The 15,581-nt window shown below is 36.9% G+C and overlaps 1 protein-coding gene across 1 annotated transcript in view; it reads left to right on the top strand.

The window, feature by feature from the left end:
- Positions 1-15,581, top strand: part of LOC106877735 (sodium/potassium-transporting ATPase subunit beta-1) — a 39,696-nt gene that overhangs the window by 14,701 nt on the left and 9,414 nt on the right. The window contains exons 2-3 of the mRNA XM_014926741.3: positions 6,836-6,976; positions 12,298-12,405. Of these exons, the coding sequence (XP_014782227.1) occupies positions 6,836-6,976; positions 12,298-12,405 (249 nt within the window). The remainder of the gene's footprint in view (positions 1-6,835; positions 6,977-12,297; positions 12,406-15,581) is intronic.

Below are 15,581 nucleotides of genomic sequence, written 5' to 3'. Positions count from 1 at the left end.
CTGACTGACCAACACCTTGTGAATGAATTTGGTTGATGGAAACTGTACAGAACCCTGTAGTGTATGTGTGTGTGTGCTTGTTTACCATCAACACTTGACAACCAGTTTTGATTTATTTACATGGGTTCAAATCCATCCTGGTTCAATATTTGTTTATTTTCCTCCCTCTGGTCAATTACATCTAAATTCTTTGTTCAGTTGACTAATCACCTTGCAGGTGGATCCCAGTTAGAATTTTCTTCAGGTCGAGTAGCCCATCCTGCTCAAAAGGTCCCTGAATAAGGATTGTTTAAGGATGCTGCACAAAACACTCATGTTTCCAGAGGTGAACTATCCAAACCCCAAAGAATTCCTCTCAACACATGGCTATGATGCTCCCCCACTACTTCTGCTCATGATCAGAGATGCACATATTGCCAACCACTAAGGGACATGCTCAACTGGTGCTTAAATTATTCACCCCGAAAGGATGAAAGGCAATGTTGACCTTGCTGGAATTTGAACGCCAAATGTACAGACAGACAAAATACCATTAAGCAATTCACTCATCGTGTTAACATTTCTGCCAGCTGACCGCCTTTCCGGTAGACACATCTTCAATCAATAACCTTACGATATTGTATGCTGTGCGATGTCTACTTTAGTAATAATCATCATCATCATCATCATCGTTTAACGTCTGCTTTCCATGCTAGCATGGGTTGGACGACTTGACTGAGGACTGGTGAAACCGGATGGCAACACCAGGCTCCAATCTTAAATTTGGCAGAGTTTCTACTGCTGGATGCCCTTCCTAATGCCAACCACTCAGAGAGTAGGTGCTTTTACGTGTCACCTGCATGAAGGCCAGTCAGGCGATACTGGCAACGGCCACGCTCGAAATGGTGTATTTTATGTGCCACCCGCACAAGAGCCAGTCCAGGGGCACTGGCAACGATCTCGCTCAAAAATCCTACGAAGGCCAGTCAGGCGTTACTGGCAACGGCCACGCTCGAAATGGTGTCTTTTATGTGCTACCCGCACAAGCCAGTCCAGGGGCACTGGCAACGATCTCGAATAATAATAATAATCCTTTCTATTATAGGCACAAGGCCTGAATTTTGTGGGGAGGGGCAGAGTCGATCACATCGACCCCCCCCCCCCAGCACTTGACTGGTACTTAATTACCCAATACCGATAAGGACGAAAAGCTAAGTCAGGCGATCTTACGGTACGAGTCCTAAATATCGGCCTTTTCCGTAACACCCGCACGATCTTCAGTATGGTGTTAGGGTTAGGGTTTTAGTGTCAGGGTTAGGGTTAGTGTTTAGGGTTACGGTTAGGGATGGAATTCCCAAACCCTAACCCTAAACCCGTCAAAATAAATCGCGCTCTCTGTATGTCTTTTGCTTTTATAACATCGTTTCCCTGTTTCTCTCCAACACTTTTTACAGAAAAGGCACTCTTATTTGTCCCTCCTAAAGGTTACTATATCTGTCCTTCAGTGCTCTAATACCTTATTATTATTATTATTATTATTATTATTATCATCATTATCTTTATTCTCACTGCTTTCCCTAATCCCAACCATGTTACAGGGCACTTAGTATACTCTGTGAAGTAGTTGTTCTTAGGAATGTCATCTTGCCTTAGAAACCATGGCAAAACTGAATTGTTTGGGTCTAGGTGGCAGTAAACCTGAATAGGATCTGATGCGGATTATGGTGGCCTGTCCAGCAAGTGCCAGATTATGAAAACTGGCCTAAAATAATGTTGTTTATAATGGTGATGGTGGTGAAATGGCAGGAAACATTGTTTGTCAACAGTGGAGAAAAAAAAGACTGTTAGCCATCTTTTCCAGAATTGGAATTGATAAGATTAATCTTCTTTTTTTTTTCCATCGAGATGGAGTCACATATCGTGCCAACAAGGTATTAGAAGCTTTGCAAAGAACTTTCTTGAGTCACATCACTAAAACGAGTTGCTCAAAGCCCTGACCTTAATCCAAAAGAACTCATATGGGTAGATCTTGGTAGAAGGTTGTGACCAAGATGCTTGACAGTTCCATCAAAGAAAGAGCTGAAGAATGGATAAACGTGGATTAAACCTGTCATTGATTATTTAATCAAATCCATGGTTAATCTGGTGAAAGCTATAATATTAGGTAAAGGAGGGTCCTACAAAAAAAAAAAAAAATTACTGGGACAAACTTTCATTCATTTTGGATAATGTTTCATGAAATTATTAAATGCTATATTATAATCATCATCATCATTATCATATATCTGTTTTCCATGTTGGCATGGGTCAGATGGCCTGACAGGAACTGGTAACGTTAGGGGGCCCACACCAGGTTCCATAGTCTGTTCTGGCTTAGCTTTTATGGCTGGATGTCCTTCCTAGTGCCAACCACTTTATTGAGTATATTTGGTGCTTTTACATGGTACCACATCACCAGCGCTTTTTATGTGGCTAAAAGCTACATTAACATGGCCATTTATTATTCCCATGGCTGTAAATTTAATGCAGGCCACTGTGAACCTTATATACTTCATACTCCTTTACTTGTTTCAGTCATTTGACAGCGACCATGATGGAGCACTGCCTTTAGTCGAGAAAATTGACCCCAGGACTTATTCTTTGTAAGCCTGGTACTTATTCTATCAGTCTCTTAGGCCGAACTTTTAAGTTACGGGGACCTAAACACACCACCATCGGTTGTCAAGCGATGTTGGAGGGACAAACACAGACACACAAACACACACACACACACATATATATACATATATACACATACGACAGGCTTCTCTCGGTTTCCATCTACCAAATCCACTCACAAGGCTTTGGTCGGCCCGAGGCTATAGTAGAAGACACTTGCCCAAGGTGCCACGCAGTGGGACTGAACCCGGAACTATGTGGTCGGTAAGCAAGCTACTTACCAGACAGCCACTCCTGCGCCTATATTTAACAATATAAACATATGATATTCATAAAGGTACATGGCTTTGTGGTTAGGGTGTTGCACTCACAATCACAAAACTGTGGTTTCAATTCCCAGCCTGGCAGTGCATTGTGTTCTTGAGCAATACACTTCATTTCATGTTGCTCCAGTCCACTCAACTGTAAATGAGTAACCCTGCAACGGGCTGGCATTTCATCCAGGAGCAATGTTGACCTGTCCATCTAACCACTGGAATGGCATTATTTAAGAATCTGGTCGACGACATACTGTTAGAGTGGTTTTAAATGTATAAGACATTAAGTCAAACAGATAAAACATATAAATATAAAATATAAACAAATTTATGCATTTCTGAGTTGCTTCTGAGAATTTTTAATCAGACTGATTTCTTAACAGAGCTTATATTGATTAGAATTATATGTAATTAGTGAAAAAGATTAATTGCAAGCCACAGTAATTAAGTTTACCAGTCAGTGTGGAGGATAACAAATTTTCTAATTTCTAATCAGAAAAGGTAGCCAGAAAGGGCTGTTTTTTTTTTTTTTGTTTCTTTTTATTACTTAGAACAAGTTATGCACCTTAACCTTTTTTTTTTTTTTGCCTGTCCAAAGTATTGGGTTGTCCGGAAAGTTCGTGCCAATTTTTAAAGGAAAGAAAAAGGTCAATAAATACTTGCCATTACATTTTTAATCAACCAAATATGAACCATTTTGTTGCACAATGCGTCTCCATCTTTCCTTTAACTTGAAAATACCCTCTTCCCAGAATTGAGGTGGTTTCATGGCAAATAAGTTGAAAGATAAGCTTCTATAAATCGGCACAAACTTTCCGGACAACCCTATATTTTCATAGATTTGTCCTAAGCATCCATGTTATTTTCAGACTTGGTTAACCCCTGTTTTATACATTCTGAGTAATTTAAAGCTGCCTCCTGGGCCTAATTTACAGCAACATTTGTCCTAAACTGGGACTGCCTTGTTACGTTGGCAAACAATCTTTACTACAGATTCTGAAGGGTTCGTTAGTTTACTTAACAATTGATTCTGGAGAGTGGTGTATTAAGTTACTAATAAAGGCATTCTAAAGAATAATTCATTCAGATCCAAATGAGTGATTCTGAAGGGTGGATCTATAGGCCCTTCCTACTAGATTTTTGTTGGTTTGCATCTTGTTAGTATTGTTTTACATGTCCTGGACAAAATTAGCTCTTGCTAGCTCAGTGCACCTAGCTGTAAATAAGTACCATAAGGATGCACAATTCATTGTTTTAAGTCATAAGTCTAAATAAATTAGCTATGAGCAGTCTTTGGTTAGTTTGTGACATTTTCTTGTACATGCCTGGGGGTCGATTAGGGGTCAAGGATGCCATGAAGGGTCAGTGGCCTAAAAAGTTTGGGGACCCTTGCTCTTGGCGAAAATAATCCTCTTCTTGAGTAACTTATACCTTTTATAACATTTATTCAGAAAATTTGATAAACACGCAAATGAGAAGGTCACTATATGGTTTCACATCTTTTCAAACCCAACCCAGCTCTCTGAAAAATGAAAGGACACATTAAATAATGTTATCTGAGATACCCCTAAGAATGACAGGGTGGTCATGGCTGGAATACTTTTGGTCATAGGTTTTCCCAGTCAGAGTTGTTCTGGTATTAACATACAATTATCAAGAGAAATTTTGATGGGAAAATGTTAAATCCATTGTACGTTACTGGATGTCTTCACACATGATTTAAACAAGGTGGGTGCTACTATGCCTTGAGACAACAATAGTAGATACTTTGAAGACTGAACAATCTACATTAATGAGAGTATTATGCTGTTTAGTATGTGGGAAATAAATTGTGTTATCTCCTTTAATATTCCCATCTGATGCCCCTGTAGCTGTGATTCGAAACCTAGCCGTTAGATACTCGGTTAGACATCATGGGCAAACCACCATAATTTCATGTGGTCAGTCTATTATTTGGCTAATTAACAAAAGGCTGTGGTGGGATATGGTTTTCTCAAACATTCTAGAATTTACCTTCTGGTCCCCTACAAAAACTGCTTTTGGTGCTTTTTTTAATTGTAGTGTTAAATGCAGCTGGCTGACTCATGCCTCCATTCCTGCCATGAGCATTTGCACAGACAGCTCCAGGTTCTCAGAAAAACCATTCTGAACATTCATGTCTCCAAAGTAACTTCTACAGACATGGCATGGCTTTCCCCTCTCTCTCTCTCTTTCTCTCTCTCAGTTGGCAATTATTAATATTGTTCACCAAATATCATTATGTCCAGCAATGAATATTTTAATTAAATGTTTGTGGGTTTGCTTCTTCAGTCATTATTCTTGCAACCAGCAAAATAAAACCCCATTTCCCCACTATTCAAGCGACAGCTAATAACAACGTCCTCGACATTCCTTAACTCAGTAACGTAAAACAAATAGGTTAAAATGAATATATCCTGTTTAATGTATTCCCAAGAGAATGTGAATTTTTTTAATTATATTTACTTGTGTATGAGGCAAGAGATTTGATATAAAACATCGGGTTCAACTTTTGGGAGTGAACAAGAAATCATTGTTGTCATCATAACATTCAATTTGTCATGGGAAATGTTGAAGCAGTTTATTTGTTTTTTTTTATAGTTGGATGCTCTTCCTGTCACCAATCCATACCTGTTTCCAAGTCAGGTTATATTTCCCTTTGTCCTTTTGATCTGCAAAAAACTTGGTGACCAGACATTCCTTTGCAGTTGTATTGTAAACAAGCAACACCGTTTTTGTGTGGCCATGGTTCTTGTTTATACTTAGTATGCACATGTCAAGACAGGGGAAGCCTTGGCTCTCTCAGACCCACGTCCGTGTGTGTGTGTGTGTGTGTGTGTGTGTGTGTGTATTACAGGCTTCTTGTTTCTCGCTGCTGAATTTCACTCGTAAGGCATTGGTGAACCTACTCCTGCAGTAGAAGACACCAATCGACAGTGTCCATCTAGCAGGAGCAAACTTCGAACCACATGGTTCCAAAGCTAACTGCTTAACCAAATAGCCGATCCTGTGCCTTATAAAGTGGATAAGATGTATTACCGATTTTTAGGTACAAAGACTAGTACTCAAGAAGCTACTTAGATTGGTCCAATGTAGTTTGTCCACCAGACAAATTCTTCTTTTGTATAAAATGTGTTGTTAGTATTCCATCACTAAATAAGATTTATTTCAAGCTACATGATAACAAATTCTTCATTTCTTGTAAATATCAGGAGTGGCTGTGTGGTAAGTAGCTTGCTTAACAACCACATGGTTCCGGGTTCAGTCCCACTGTGTAGCACCTTGGGCAAATGTCTTCTACTATAGCCCCGGTCTGACCAAAGCCTTGTGAGTGGATTTGGTAGGCAGAAACTGAAAGAAGCCCATCATATATATATATATATATATGTATATGTGTGTGTGTATGTATATGCTTGTGTGTTTGTGTTTGTCTCCCACAACATCGCTTGACAACCGATGCTGGTGTGTTTACATCCCCGTCACTTAGCGGTTCGACAAAAGAGTCCAATAGAATAAGTACTAGGCTTACAAAGAATAAGTCCTGGGGTCGATTTGCTCGACTAAAGGCGGTGCTCCAGCATGGCCGCAGTCAAATGACTGAAACAAATAAAAGAATAAAAGAAAAAAAAAAGTATCTTTAATAAAAACCAAACATTTTGTAAGATTTTAAGTCTGAATATAAACCTTGCCAGAACATTTTGGTATTGGCATTGCATTGATTGGTTGCACTCTAACTATTCTTGTTAAATGATTTTCATCTCTAATTAATATATTCTTTAATGATAGATTTTTATTTATTTTTTAAGTACCTTTCCTATTTTTACTATATTTTATTTTGTTTTCTTTGTCTTTTTTTATTCCAGCTTTGATCACCATCTTCTATGTAATATTCTATGGATTTCTTGCTGGTTTCTTTACTGCCACGATTGCTGTCTTTTATACCACAATAGATGCTAAATATCCAAAACTTCAAGGAAAATCTAGTCTTCTTAAGGGGAGTCCAGGTAAGCTGTATAAATTAATTCATTCATTCAGATAAACGTAATAACCAATGTTACTAACCTATGTTAACCCTTTAGCATTTAAACTAGCCATCTCTGGCCAAAATATTCTGTTTTGTGTTCAAGCTGGCCAGATCTGGCCTCTCACACCAACCCTACAATATCATTCTAAAGATTAACAGTTACCTCATCAAAATCTCAAAGCTACAAGATAATGCATCATTCATTCAAAATGATGCGAATAAATAAGTATTAATTTTGATAGAATAATATGAATGCTAAAGGGTTTACGATCTTCAAATGTTGAGAAAAGAATGGGCAAAGATGTTGGCCTCAAAGTTTTGGTTACTACCACATTATAGATATACTCACTCTGGGCTGACCAGGCATGAAACCACGCCAACCTTGGAAAACTTCAAGGGAGGTCCTGTTATGGAAATGAGAAAATAAGGAATTTACCAAAGAAACTGAAAATCTTCCACTAAAAAACAAACTGATGTAGCATGTTGGCTAAGCACCATAATTCTTGACTAAAAGAAAACTATTTTTTTTCTTTTTTTTTTTGCTTTTTTTTTCGTATGAAGTATGTCATTAGAATTTTTATTCAGATATATTTTCAAATATGGCTCATAATTGAACTAAATGATTTTTGTGCACTTATATTGATAAGTATCTATTTCCAAGCAAGAAAGAAGTAGAAAAAAAAAAGCATTAACAAACAGTCTGAACTTGTTCTGTGAAAATTATAACCAGCTTATTGGAAAACAGTATTTCGAATTAACAGTATTGAACAGTGAAATCAATATGCCAATAGTGTAACTGAGGCTTTACTTGTTCAATTTATTAATCTCATAAGACCGTTAATATTTGATCTGTGTATTTGACACCAAAATCTTGGTTGGTGATCATGTATAAGTAAATAACAATGTGTATGTGTGCATGTAGTTATGTGTGTGCTTTTGACCTGTCAATAAATGTGAAAAATACTGAAGTGTTGTACCAAGCTGGATCCAGAGTGCTGCAACATGGACTTCCAGCCACTATAACTACAAATCAACCTCTAAGTTTTGCTGAAAAAGTTTACATATTTGGGAAGCACAATTTCTGATAACAGCAGTTTGGATGTGGAGGAGGTGAACTGTAATTCCTTTTGAGAAATTCATTGATTGAATATGGAAAAAACAGGACTCAAAAAATTTCAGCAAAATGCTAAGTTTACCCAACAACAGTACTAACCTCTCCATTGTATTACTCTGTGATTAACAAACTGTATTATTGGCATATAAAATAGCTGATGAGCTGTTTGTTATACGAGCTATGTTATACGAGTCTATCAGCCTTTGTCATGCCTGCCTGCCAGGCGTTACCCTCATCCACCAGAATCAATCCTTGGGGGTTTGAGATAGCCCTCCTCTGCTTGCTCTGCTGTTGGGGTATTGATGTTGGTGTTTGGTCATGTTTAGTCTGGGACCTCATCCTCGACCTTGCCGCCATGGGTGGCCCTACCTGGAGTCTAAGACTCCAGACAGTATCGCTTTCGGAATCATTGGAACACACAAGCTCTTCCATCATGACATAATGAAGAATTTAGCAAGCTAACATTCTCGTTATTAATCTGGTGTTTGGAACATAAAACAACATAAGATTTTGATGTAAGATTTTAATTTAGATCACTTTAACCCTTTTGTTACCATACTTTTAAGAAATACACTGTCTTTATTTCAGTTGAAATTTTGAAATAACAAAGAATTTAGCTGACAAACTTTCTGATTATTTATTTGGAGTATAAAAGAAATAAATTAACAAACTTTTGATGAAAGGTATTTTAATTCACTTTAAACAGAATGCTTGCATCATAGAACCAGGAGGGGTGGTCTTGAATGGGTTGGTAGCCAAAATGTTAAGCATCAGTCATGTGTTACTCTTCTACAACCATTTCTCATTACCTGAGATTTTCTTTTTTTGCTGATTGTATTTCTTTATTTTAAATTCATTTTCCTAACTGAGAATTAACGAAACAGTAATTAGCATAGTAGTCTTTACCAATTCAGGGAAGATTTGGTTTAGGTTGTTTGAAACAGGCTGCTAAAAATAGACCTATGTGTTTAAAAGCTGGCTGAACAAACTAAATGGTTACTAATAATACCAAAAGCCGACTCTAACTTCATATTGTATTTGAAGCAAGTCCTTTGTCTGTCCATATTGATGACACCTGCTGCTACTACTGCTACTACTACTTCCTTACATTTATGTTGTTTTATTAGACCAATATATATATCTTTGCTCAATTATTTATTTTATTTTTTTAAAATTAAAAAAATTTTTTTTTGCTGCTGTGTGATTCTCAAAATGATTGCAGGCTATTTATATCTTGTTTTCTTTTTTTTTTTCTCTCTCTCTCTCTCTGATGGTTGGTCATTCAGTAATGGCCAAAGAAATCTTTCTGCAATACCTAACAGATTAACTCTAGACTGGTTTGATGGAACCTCATAGACACCTCATGATACTTTATAGATTTAAGGATTACATTATTAATTATCAATTTCGTTAGTACGAAGCAGACAATTATGCATTGATTACCAGCTAAAACTGGGTTTTTTAAACATTTTTTATTTTTTATTTTCAATTCCATTATTATGCAAAAATATTATTGTCATTGAACAAAATTATTTCAGACCAGAAATTATTAAATTGCCAATTTAAATTTGAGAATGTATCTTCATTATGAGATCCAGTTGTGGTCAGACTTTCAATATTTCCTTCTAGAAAATGTCTTTCTACTTATGAATGCTTTAATCTGATTAAAAGGCTTAGTTAAATCCTTCTTTTATTTAGATGAATATTTTATTTGATAAACCAAGTTAATCTCATAAGATTATCTACTATCCAACCCAAGCCAAGCCATAATCTCTCAAAATCTGTATGCACCACTACTTCTTAATTCTGATTGTTTTATGATCAGGGAAAAAAAAGACTTTCAATATTATATTATTATTCTGCATGTTCCTGCGGTCTTGCTTGTTTCATCTCTGTGTTGTACTTATGTCAATGGAGGTTATAACTCAAATGTAGAAATATATATATATTATATATGATCACGCTTGGATGTGTTTTTAACGTTCAACTGGCACAACCGCCAATCAGGCGCTACTGTCATCGGCGATGTCAGCGATTTTGATTTGATTTCACTTGCCTCAGCAGAAACATTAAAACTGGTGAAAAATATCTAAGTGAGCTTAAAAGAATCATTGAAATTGTTTATAGAATTTAAGTGATCGTTACCGTAAATTTTAATCACTGTTCAATCTCATTTTACTTTAACCTTTTAGCTATAGCATTAGAACAGGCCATATCTGGCTTTATTTTCTACCTGTTTTGTTTTTTCTTTGTATGTTCAAATTGGCCAGGTCTGGTCTCTCATCTCTCTCCTACAGCATCATAGTAAAAACAATCAATCACATCATCAAAATCTCAAAGCTACATGATAACAAATGATTAATTCAAAGCAATGTGAAGAAATGAGTGTTACATTTGACAGAGTAATTTGAATGCTAAATGGAGAATTTGACTCACTTCAGATTGTACCGAAAGAGCTCAGAGATGCTGTCAATTGTTAGTGTTTTCAATAAACCCTATAATCTAGTGGTTCTCAACATACCACCACAAAAACACAGATACACACACACACATAATGGGCTTCTTTCGGTTTCTATCTACCAAATCCACTCACAAGGCTTTGGTCAGCCTGAGGCTATAGTTGAAGTGCCATGCAGTTGGATTGAACTCAGAACAATGTGGTTGGGAAGCAAGCTTCTTACCACACAGCCACACCGGCACCTATGTGCAATGACCTTTATAAACGAAAGGCTCGATCAAACAACATCATTCATGTCCAATACAATAACAAGAGCACTCAGAGAGTGCAAACCTCCACCAAGGCAACATCAATGTCCTCTTAACAATTAGCCAGAGATGATTTTTGAAATGAGAATATCTTAAATAAACTCGACTGCTCTCATAAACAAGAATACTTAAAATGAACCTGACTGCTCTCAAAAATTAAGTAAAAAGGAAAAATAATCCAGAATCTTTGTCCAGTATCGGATCGATCCCCAAATCTAAACAGTTCATAGTAGTCACATGGCCAAACATCCCTGAAAGTTTCATCCAGGTCCACCCAGTGGTTCTTGAGATATCTTGTCCATGGACAAACAAACAAACGAACGTGACTGAAAACAATACCTCTACCTTTGCTATGGCGGAGGTAACAATGGTACTTTGTTTGATGGAATTCTGAAGAATAAAAGGCAAAGTTTGTTACAATGGTTGACAACTGGCTAACTATATTTCTGTCTTTTTATTTGTGTGTTGTTTACCATTTTAAAAGAAGAGAATAAAGTAACACATCCGTATCCTAGCTTTTAGTTCCTCCACTGCCATCAGCACAACAGGCAAACTATATACAACTGCTATACACCCAAATGTTTTCAAACTTTAATCATGTTATCAATGATGGCTGCAGAAATGGCTGTGTGGTTAAAAACCTCACTTCACAACCACATGGTTTTGGGATCAGTCCTGGTGTGTGGTACTCTGGCTACTTTTTAGCAGAGTTCACTCTGCTGGAAGCATTCAGAGTAGATTAGGGTTAGGGTTCAGTTACCCCCTCTCTCTCTCTCTCCCTTTTTCATACCTACAATAGAGACCTTGAAAAGGGGGACATATTTGCGACCAGATAAGGTATAAGGGTCATTTTGATTAACTGTCTTTTTCCTAGGAAACCATTGTTATTATTCAAATTGCTAGAAATAGCAGCTAAGTTTCTTTCACATCTCACTCTCCTGTGTTATAAAAAAGAAATGACACATTTGACAATATAGGTACAAGTGTTCTGGGGCATCAACCTAATACACTTTGTTTGTCTTTTTATCTCGTCCTCAACTTTTAAATTTTTATGTCGTGTACATTCATATGCACACACAGACTACACTCTTGGAGTGATTGGCATTAAAGAAGGGCATCTCACCATAGAAACAAAGTCAAATCAGACTGGAACTTGGTGCAGTTCTCCAGTTTAACAGTTTCGGTCAAACTGGATTTCCATAACTGGAAGGATTTTTCTTCATGAGTTCATTGGGGTTAAACAACAACTATTATTTTACTTATTCTTAACTTCTATTGAAATATTTTGATTCTGTAACTCACAACTGACTTTGATTTTATTCAACAAAATATCGGAAACGAAAGTATAATTTTGATCACTAATGTTCGAATCTGTGTTAAAAAATTATTTTTTTAAATTTCTTTCTCTTTTTACTTTTTAGGTTTGGGATATCGACCAAGACCTAACTATGAATCAACCCTCATCCGATTTACTAAAGGGGATGAAAGCATGAAACCATATGTTGATAACATTAAGGATTTTCTTCAGCGTAAGTAGCCAAATTCCAACAGAGACCCATATCTTTCCAGTGCCTATTTCTCATTTTTAGTTTGAGTAACATTACAACTGAGGCTTTGTTAATAGTTACCAACTTTGGTTGGCTAAGAAAAAGAAAGGAAAATAAATATGGTAACTTGTCTTAATATACAAAGATATAGTTTGGTAGATGTTATATTTGAATGTCGACTGCGTTATAGATGCTTAAAGAACATTTAGCTACTCACAGGGGTAGAGTTCTTAGACTTAGCTATTCTTCTACAATTTTGTTTTAAAAGAAAATGAAAACAAGTTTAAATCCAAGAGATTATCATGGATTAATGTAGAATACAAAATTGAAGATTCAGAGTTAAAAAGGGGTTTAAAAGAATATAAAATAGAATATAAAATTTAGAAAATATAATGAATAAATTAAAGAAGATAATAAAATATATAAATATTTAAGACATTTTGGAAGAAAGGCACTGGTTCTGCCCCCCTGACTAACTTGTTAAAAAAAGACCCCTATAAACTATGCTGTATTCATTCTTCATCATCATTTTTTTCCCTTGCATAAATTGGATGGGTCTTTTCTATGATCCGTGCTCACTGGTTTATCATCATTCTGTATCATTTTCTTTATTTAGTTCAACTTCCTGAAACCAGGTTTCACTACTTCTCTTCATGTCTTCCTTAGTCTTTTACCACAGGTTCTTTCCAAGTGGATGCCTTGCCTCGTCTTTACTCAGCTGTCATCCTCTGTACACGTCACATGACCAAGCCAGAGTAGTTTTCACTTTAGTACCTGCCACACACCTGATTGCTCTTACGACCTACTTTTTCCTCTCGATTCATTCGTGCTCTGTCATTCACAAACTCTAACATTAAATGTCCAACAAGCCATGATTTCTTTCCAACTATTGCATATCCTCCACTTTCTATGTCCAAATTTTCTACCATGAAGCATCACAGTTTGTACACACATCAATACAATTTGTCCTTCGTTCAAGGAAAGAATCCCTTTGTTATCAGCAGAGGTTATAACAGCACCTTGGAGTTTTCCTACCCCATTCCAAGTGCAGTGGAATCTCAGGCAGCTTGACATAGTTTGAATGTAGAAGCTAATAGAGAAGACTTCATGTGAACCAGATTCACAGGAGTGGTTTGCACTAAGAACATCCATAGATTAATTTTTTTTTAAATGTTCAAACACTCCTTGAAAGTGGTTGAAAGCATTTGTTATCTAAACGACCTGATTAGCAGTGGTGAAGGATTTTCCAAAAAACCTAGAAAGCAGAGTTAAGAATGGGGTAGGAAAAACTCCAAGGTGCTGTTATAACCTCTGCTGATAACAAAGGGATTCTTTCCTTGAATGAAGGGCAAATTGTATTGATGTTTATGTACAAACTGTGATACTTCATGGTAGAAAATTTGGACACAGAAAGTGAAAGATATGCAGTGGTTGGAAAGAAATCATGGCTTGCTGGGCGTTTAATGTTAGGGTTTGTGAATGACAGAGCACGAATGAGTCAAGAGGAAAAAGTAGGTCGTAAGAGCAATCAGGTGTGTGGCATGTACAAGAGTGAAAACAGCTCTGGCCTGGTCATGTGATGTGTACAGAGGATGAATGCTAGATACAATTGCTTAGAACTTAGCTAAGTAATATGTCATTGGTATCCTGTCCCAAGCAAAAATCCAAACCATAATTCATCGAAGCTGATTCTCTTCCTAATCTGTTGTGCTATGACTTTTTTAATGGGGGTGAGATAAGCAAAAAGTGCCATCTTACTTTCAGCTTCCCTCCTTCTTATGTATACTCGACAGCCAGCTCCCTCTTCAGGGCTTTTCTTTTAACTTTTATGGCTTTGCCTTTTGTGCAGTTCCCTCACCATGTGACTTTTTATCTAACTGAATCTGGATTCTGTCTGCTGAGCTTGTCCCTGTTGCTCAAACTCTCCTCAATGTTATGATACAACCTCCTCCTCCTGCCTCCTATCTTTCTCCCCTTCCCTTTCTTCTTCTCCCCTTTCTTACTCCTCTTCTCTTCATTCTCTCTTTCCTCCTCATAAACATTGCCTTGTACTTCTTGGAATGTATATCTGATGGAGGTTTTTGTCTTTTTTTCTTTTTTCAAGCTTCTGTTATTTTCCTTTCCTAAATTGTCTTGTGTCTATGAGTCAGATACAGTGATCAGCAACTCCAGGGCAAAAGCCAGGCTTTGTTGAGTGGCTCATTCTTCACTGCAGAAGGACTTAGTACAAAACAATCAGCTGCCATTCCCATTTCCTGCTGAATATGAAGTCTATTCCTCTCATTATATTGTAGGTGGTTGATCAATTTCCTGAAGTTAGCATTGCAAATGAGGTCATCATTCCTAGAATATTGAGCCATATACATGATCTCTGATGGATAGGTGATGACATTCAATTTATTTAATTTAAGCTTGGAATCTCTAAAGACTGGTGTAGCAATATTTTTAATGGTTTCATAAATTAATACTCCTTATAAGATGGTGAGCTGGCAGAATCGTCGGCACAATGGGCAAAATGTTTAACAGCGTTTCATCTGTCTTTATAGTCTGAGTTCAAATTCTACCGAGGTCAACTTTGCCTTTCGTCTTTTTGGGGGTCAATGAAATCTTTGCCTTTCATCTTTTCGGGGTCAATGAAATCTTTGCCTTTCATCCTTTCAGGGTCTATGAAAACTTTGCCTTTCATCCTTTTGGGGTTGATGAAAACTTTGCCTTTCATCCTTTCGGGGTTGATGTAAACTTTGCCTTTCATCCTTTCGGGGTTGATGTAAACTTTGCCTTTCATCCTTTCGGGGTTGATGTAAACTTTGCCTTTCATCCTTTCGGGGTTGATGTAAACTTTGCCTTTCATCCTTTCGGGGTTGATGTAAACTTTGCCTTTCATTCTTTCGGGGTCAGTGAAATAACCAGCAGTTAGTTGAACACTAGGGTAAATGTAATTGACTGACGCCTTTTCTGAAATTTCAAGCCTTGTGCCTAAACTGAAAAAGGATAATTAATACACCTTATCAATTCTTATCTGTAATTTATTATTAAAACAGGAAAAAATAAAAAAAGGGCCTGCCCAATCAGGGCTAAATAACAGCACTGGCTTTTCATATAGTTTTTCAAACTTTAAAGACCTTACTTGAAAAAAAAATAACAGAGAACAGAAAAAA

This window comes from Octopus bimaculoides, chromosome 19, assembly GCF_046866305.1.
Source record: "Octopus bimaculoides isolate indiv1 chromosome 19, ASM4686630v1, whole genome shotgun sequence".
NCBI lineage: Eukaryota > Metazoa > Mollusca > Cephalopoda > Octopoda > Octopodidae > Octopus > Octopus bimaculoides.
Note: the sequence above shows the minus strand (reverse complement) of the source record. Positions and strands in the feature narration are given on the sequence as shown.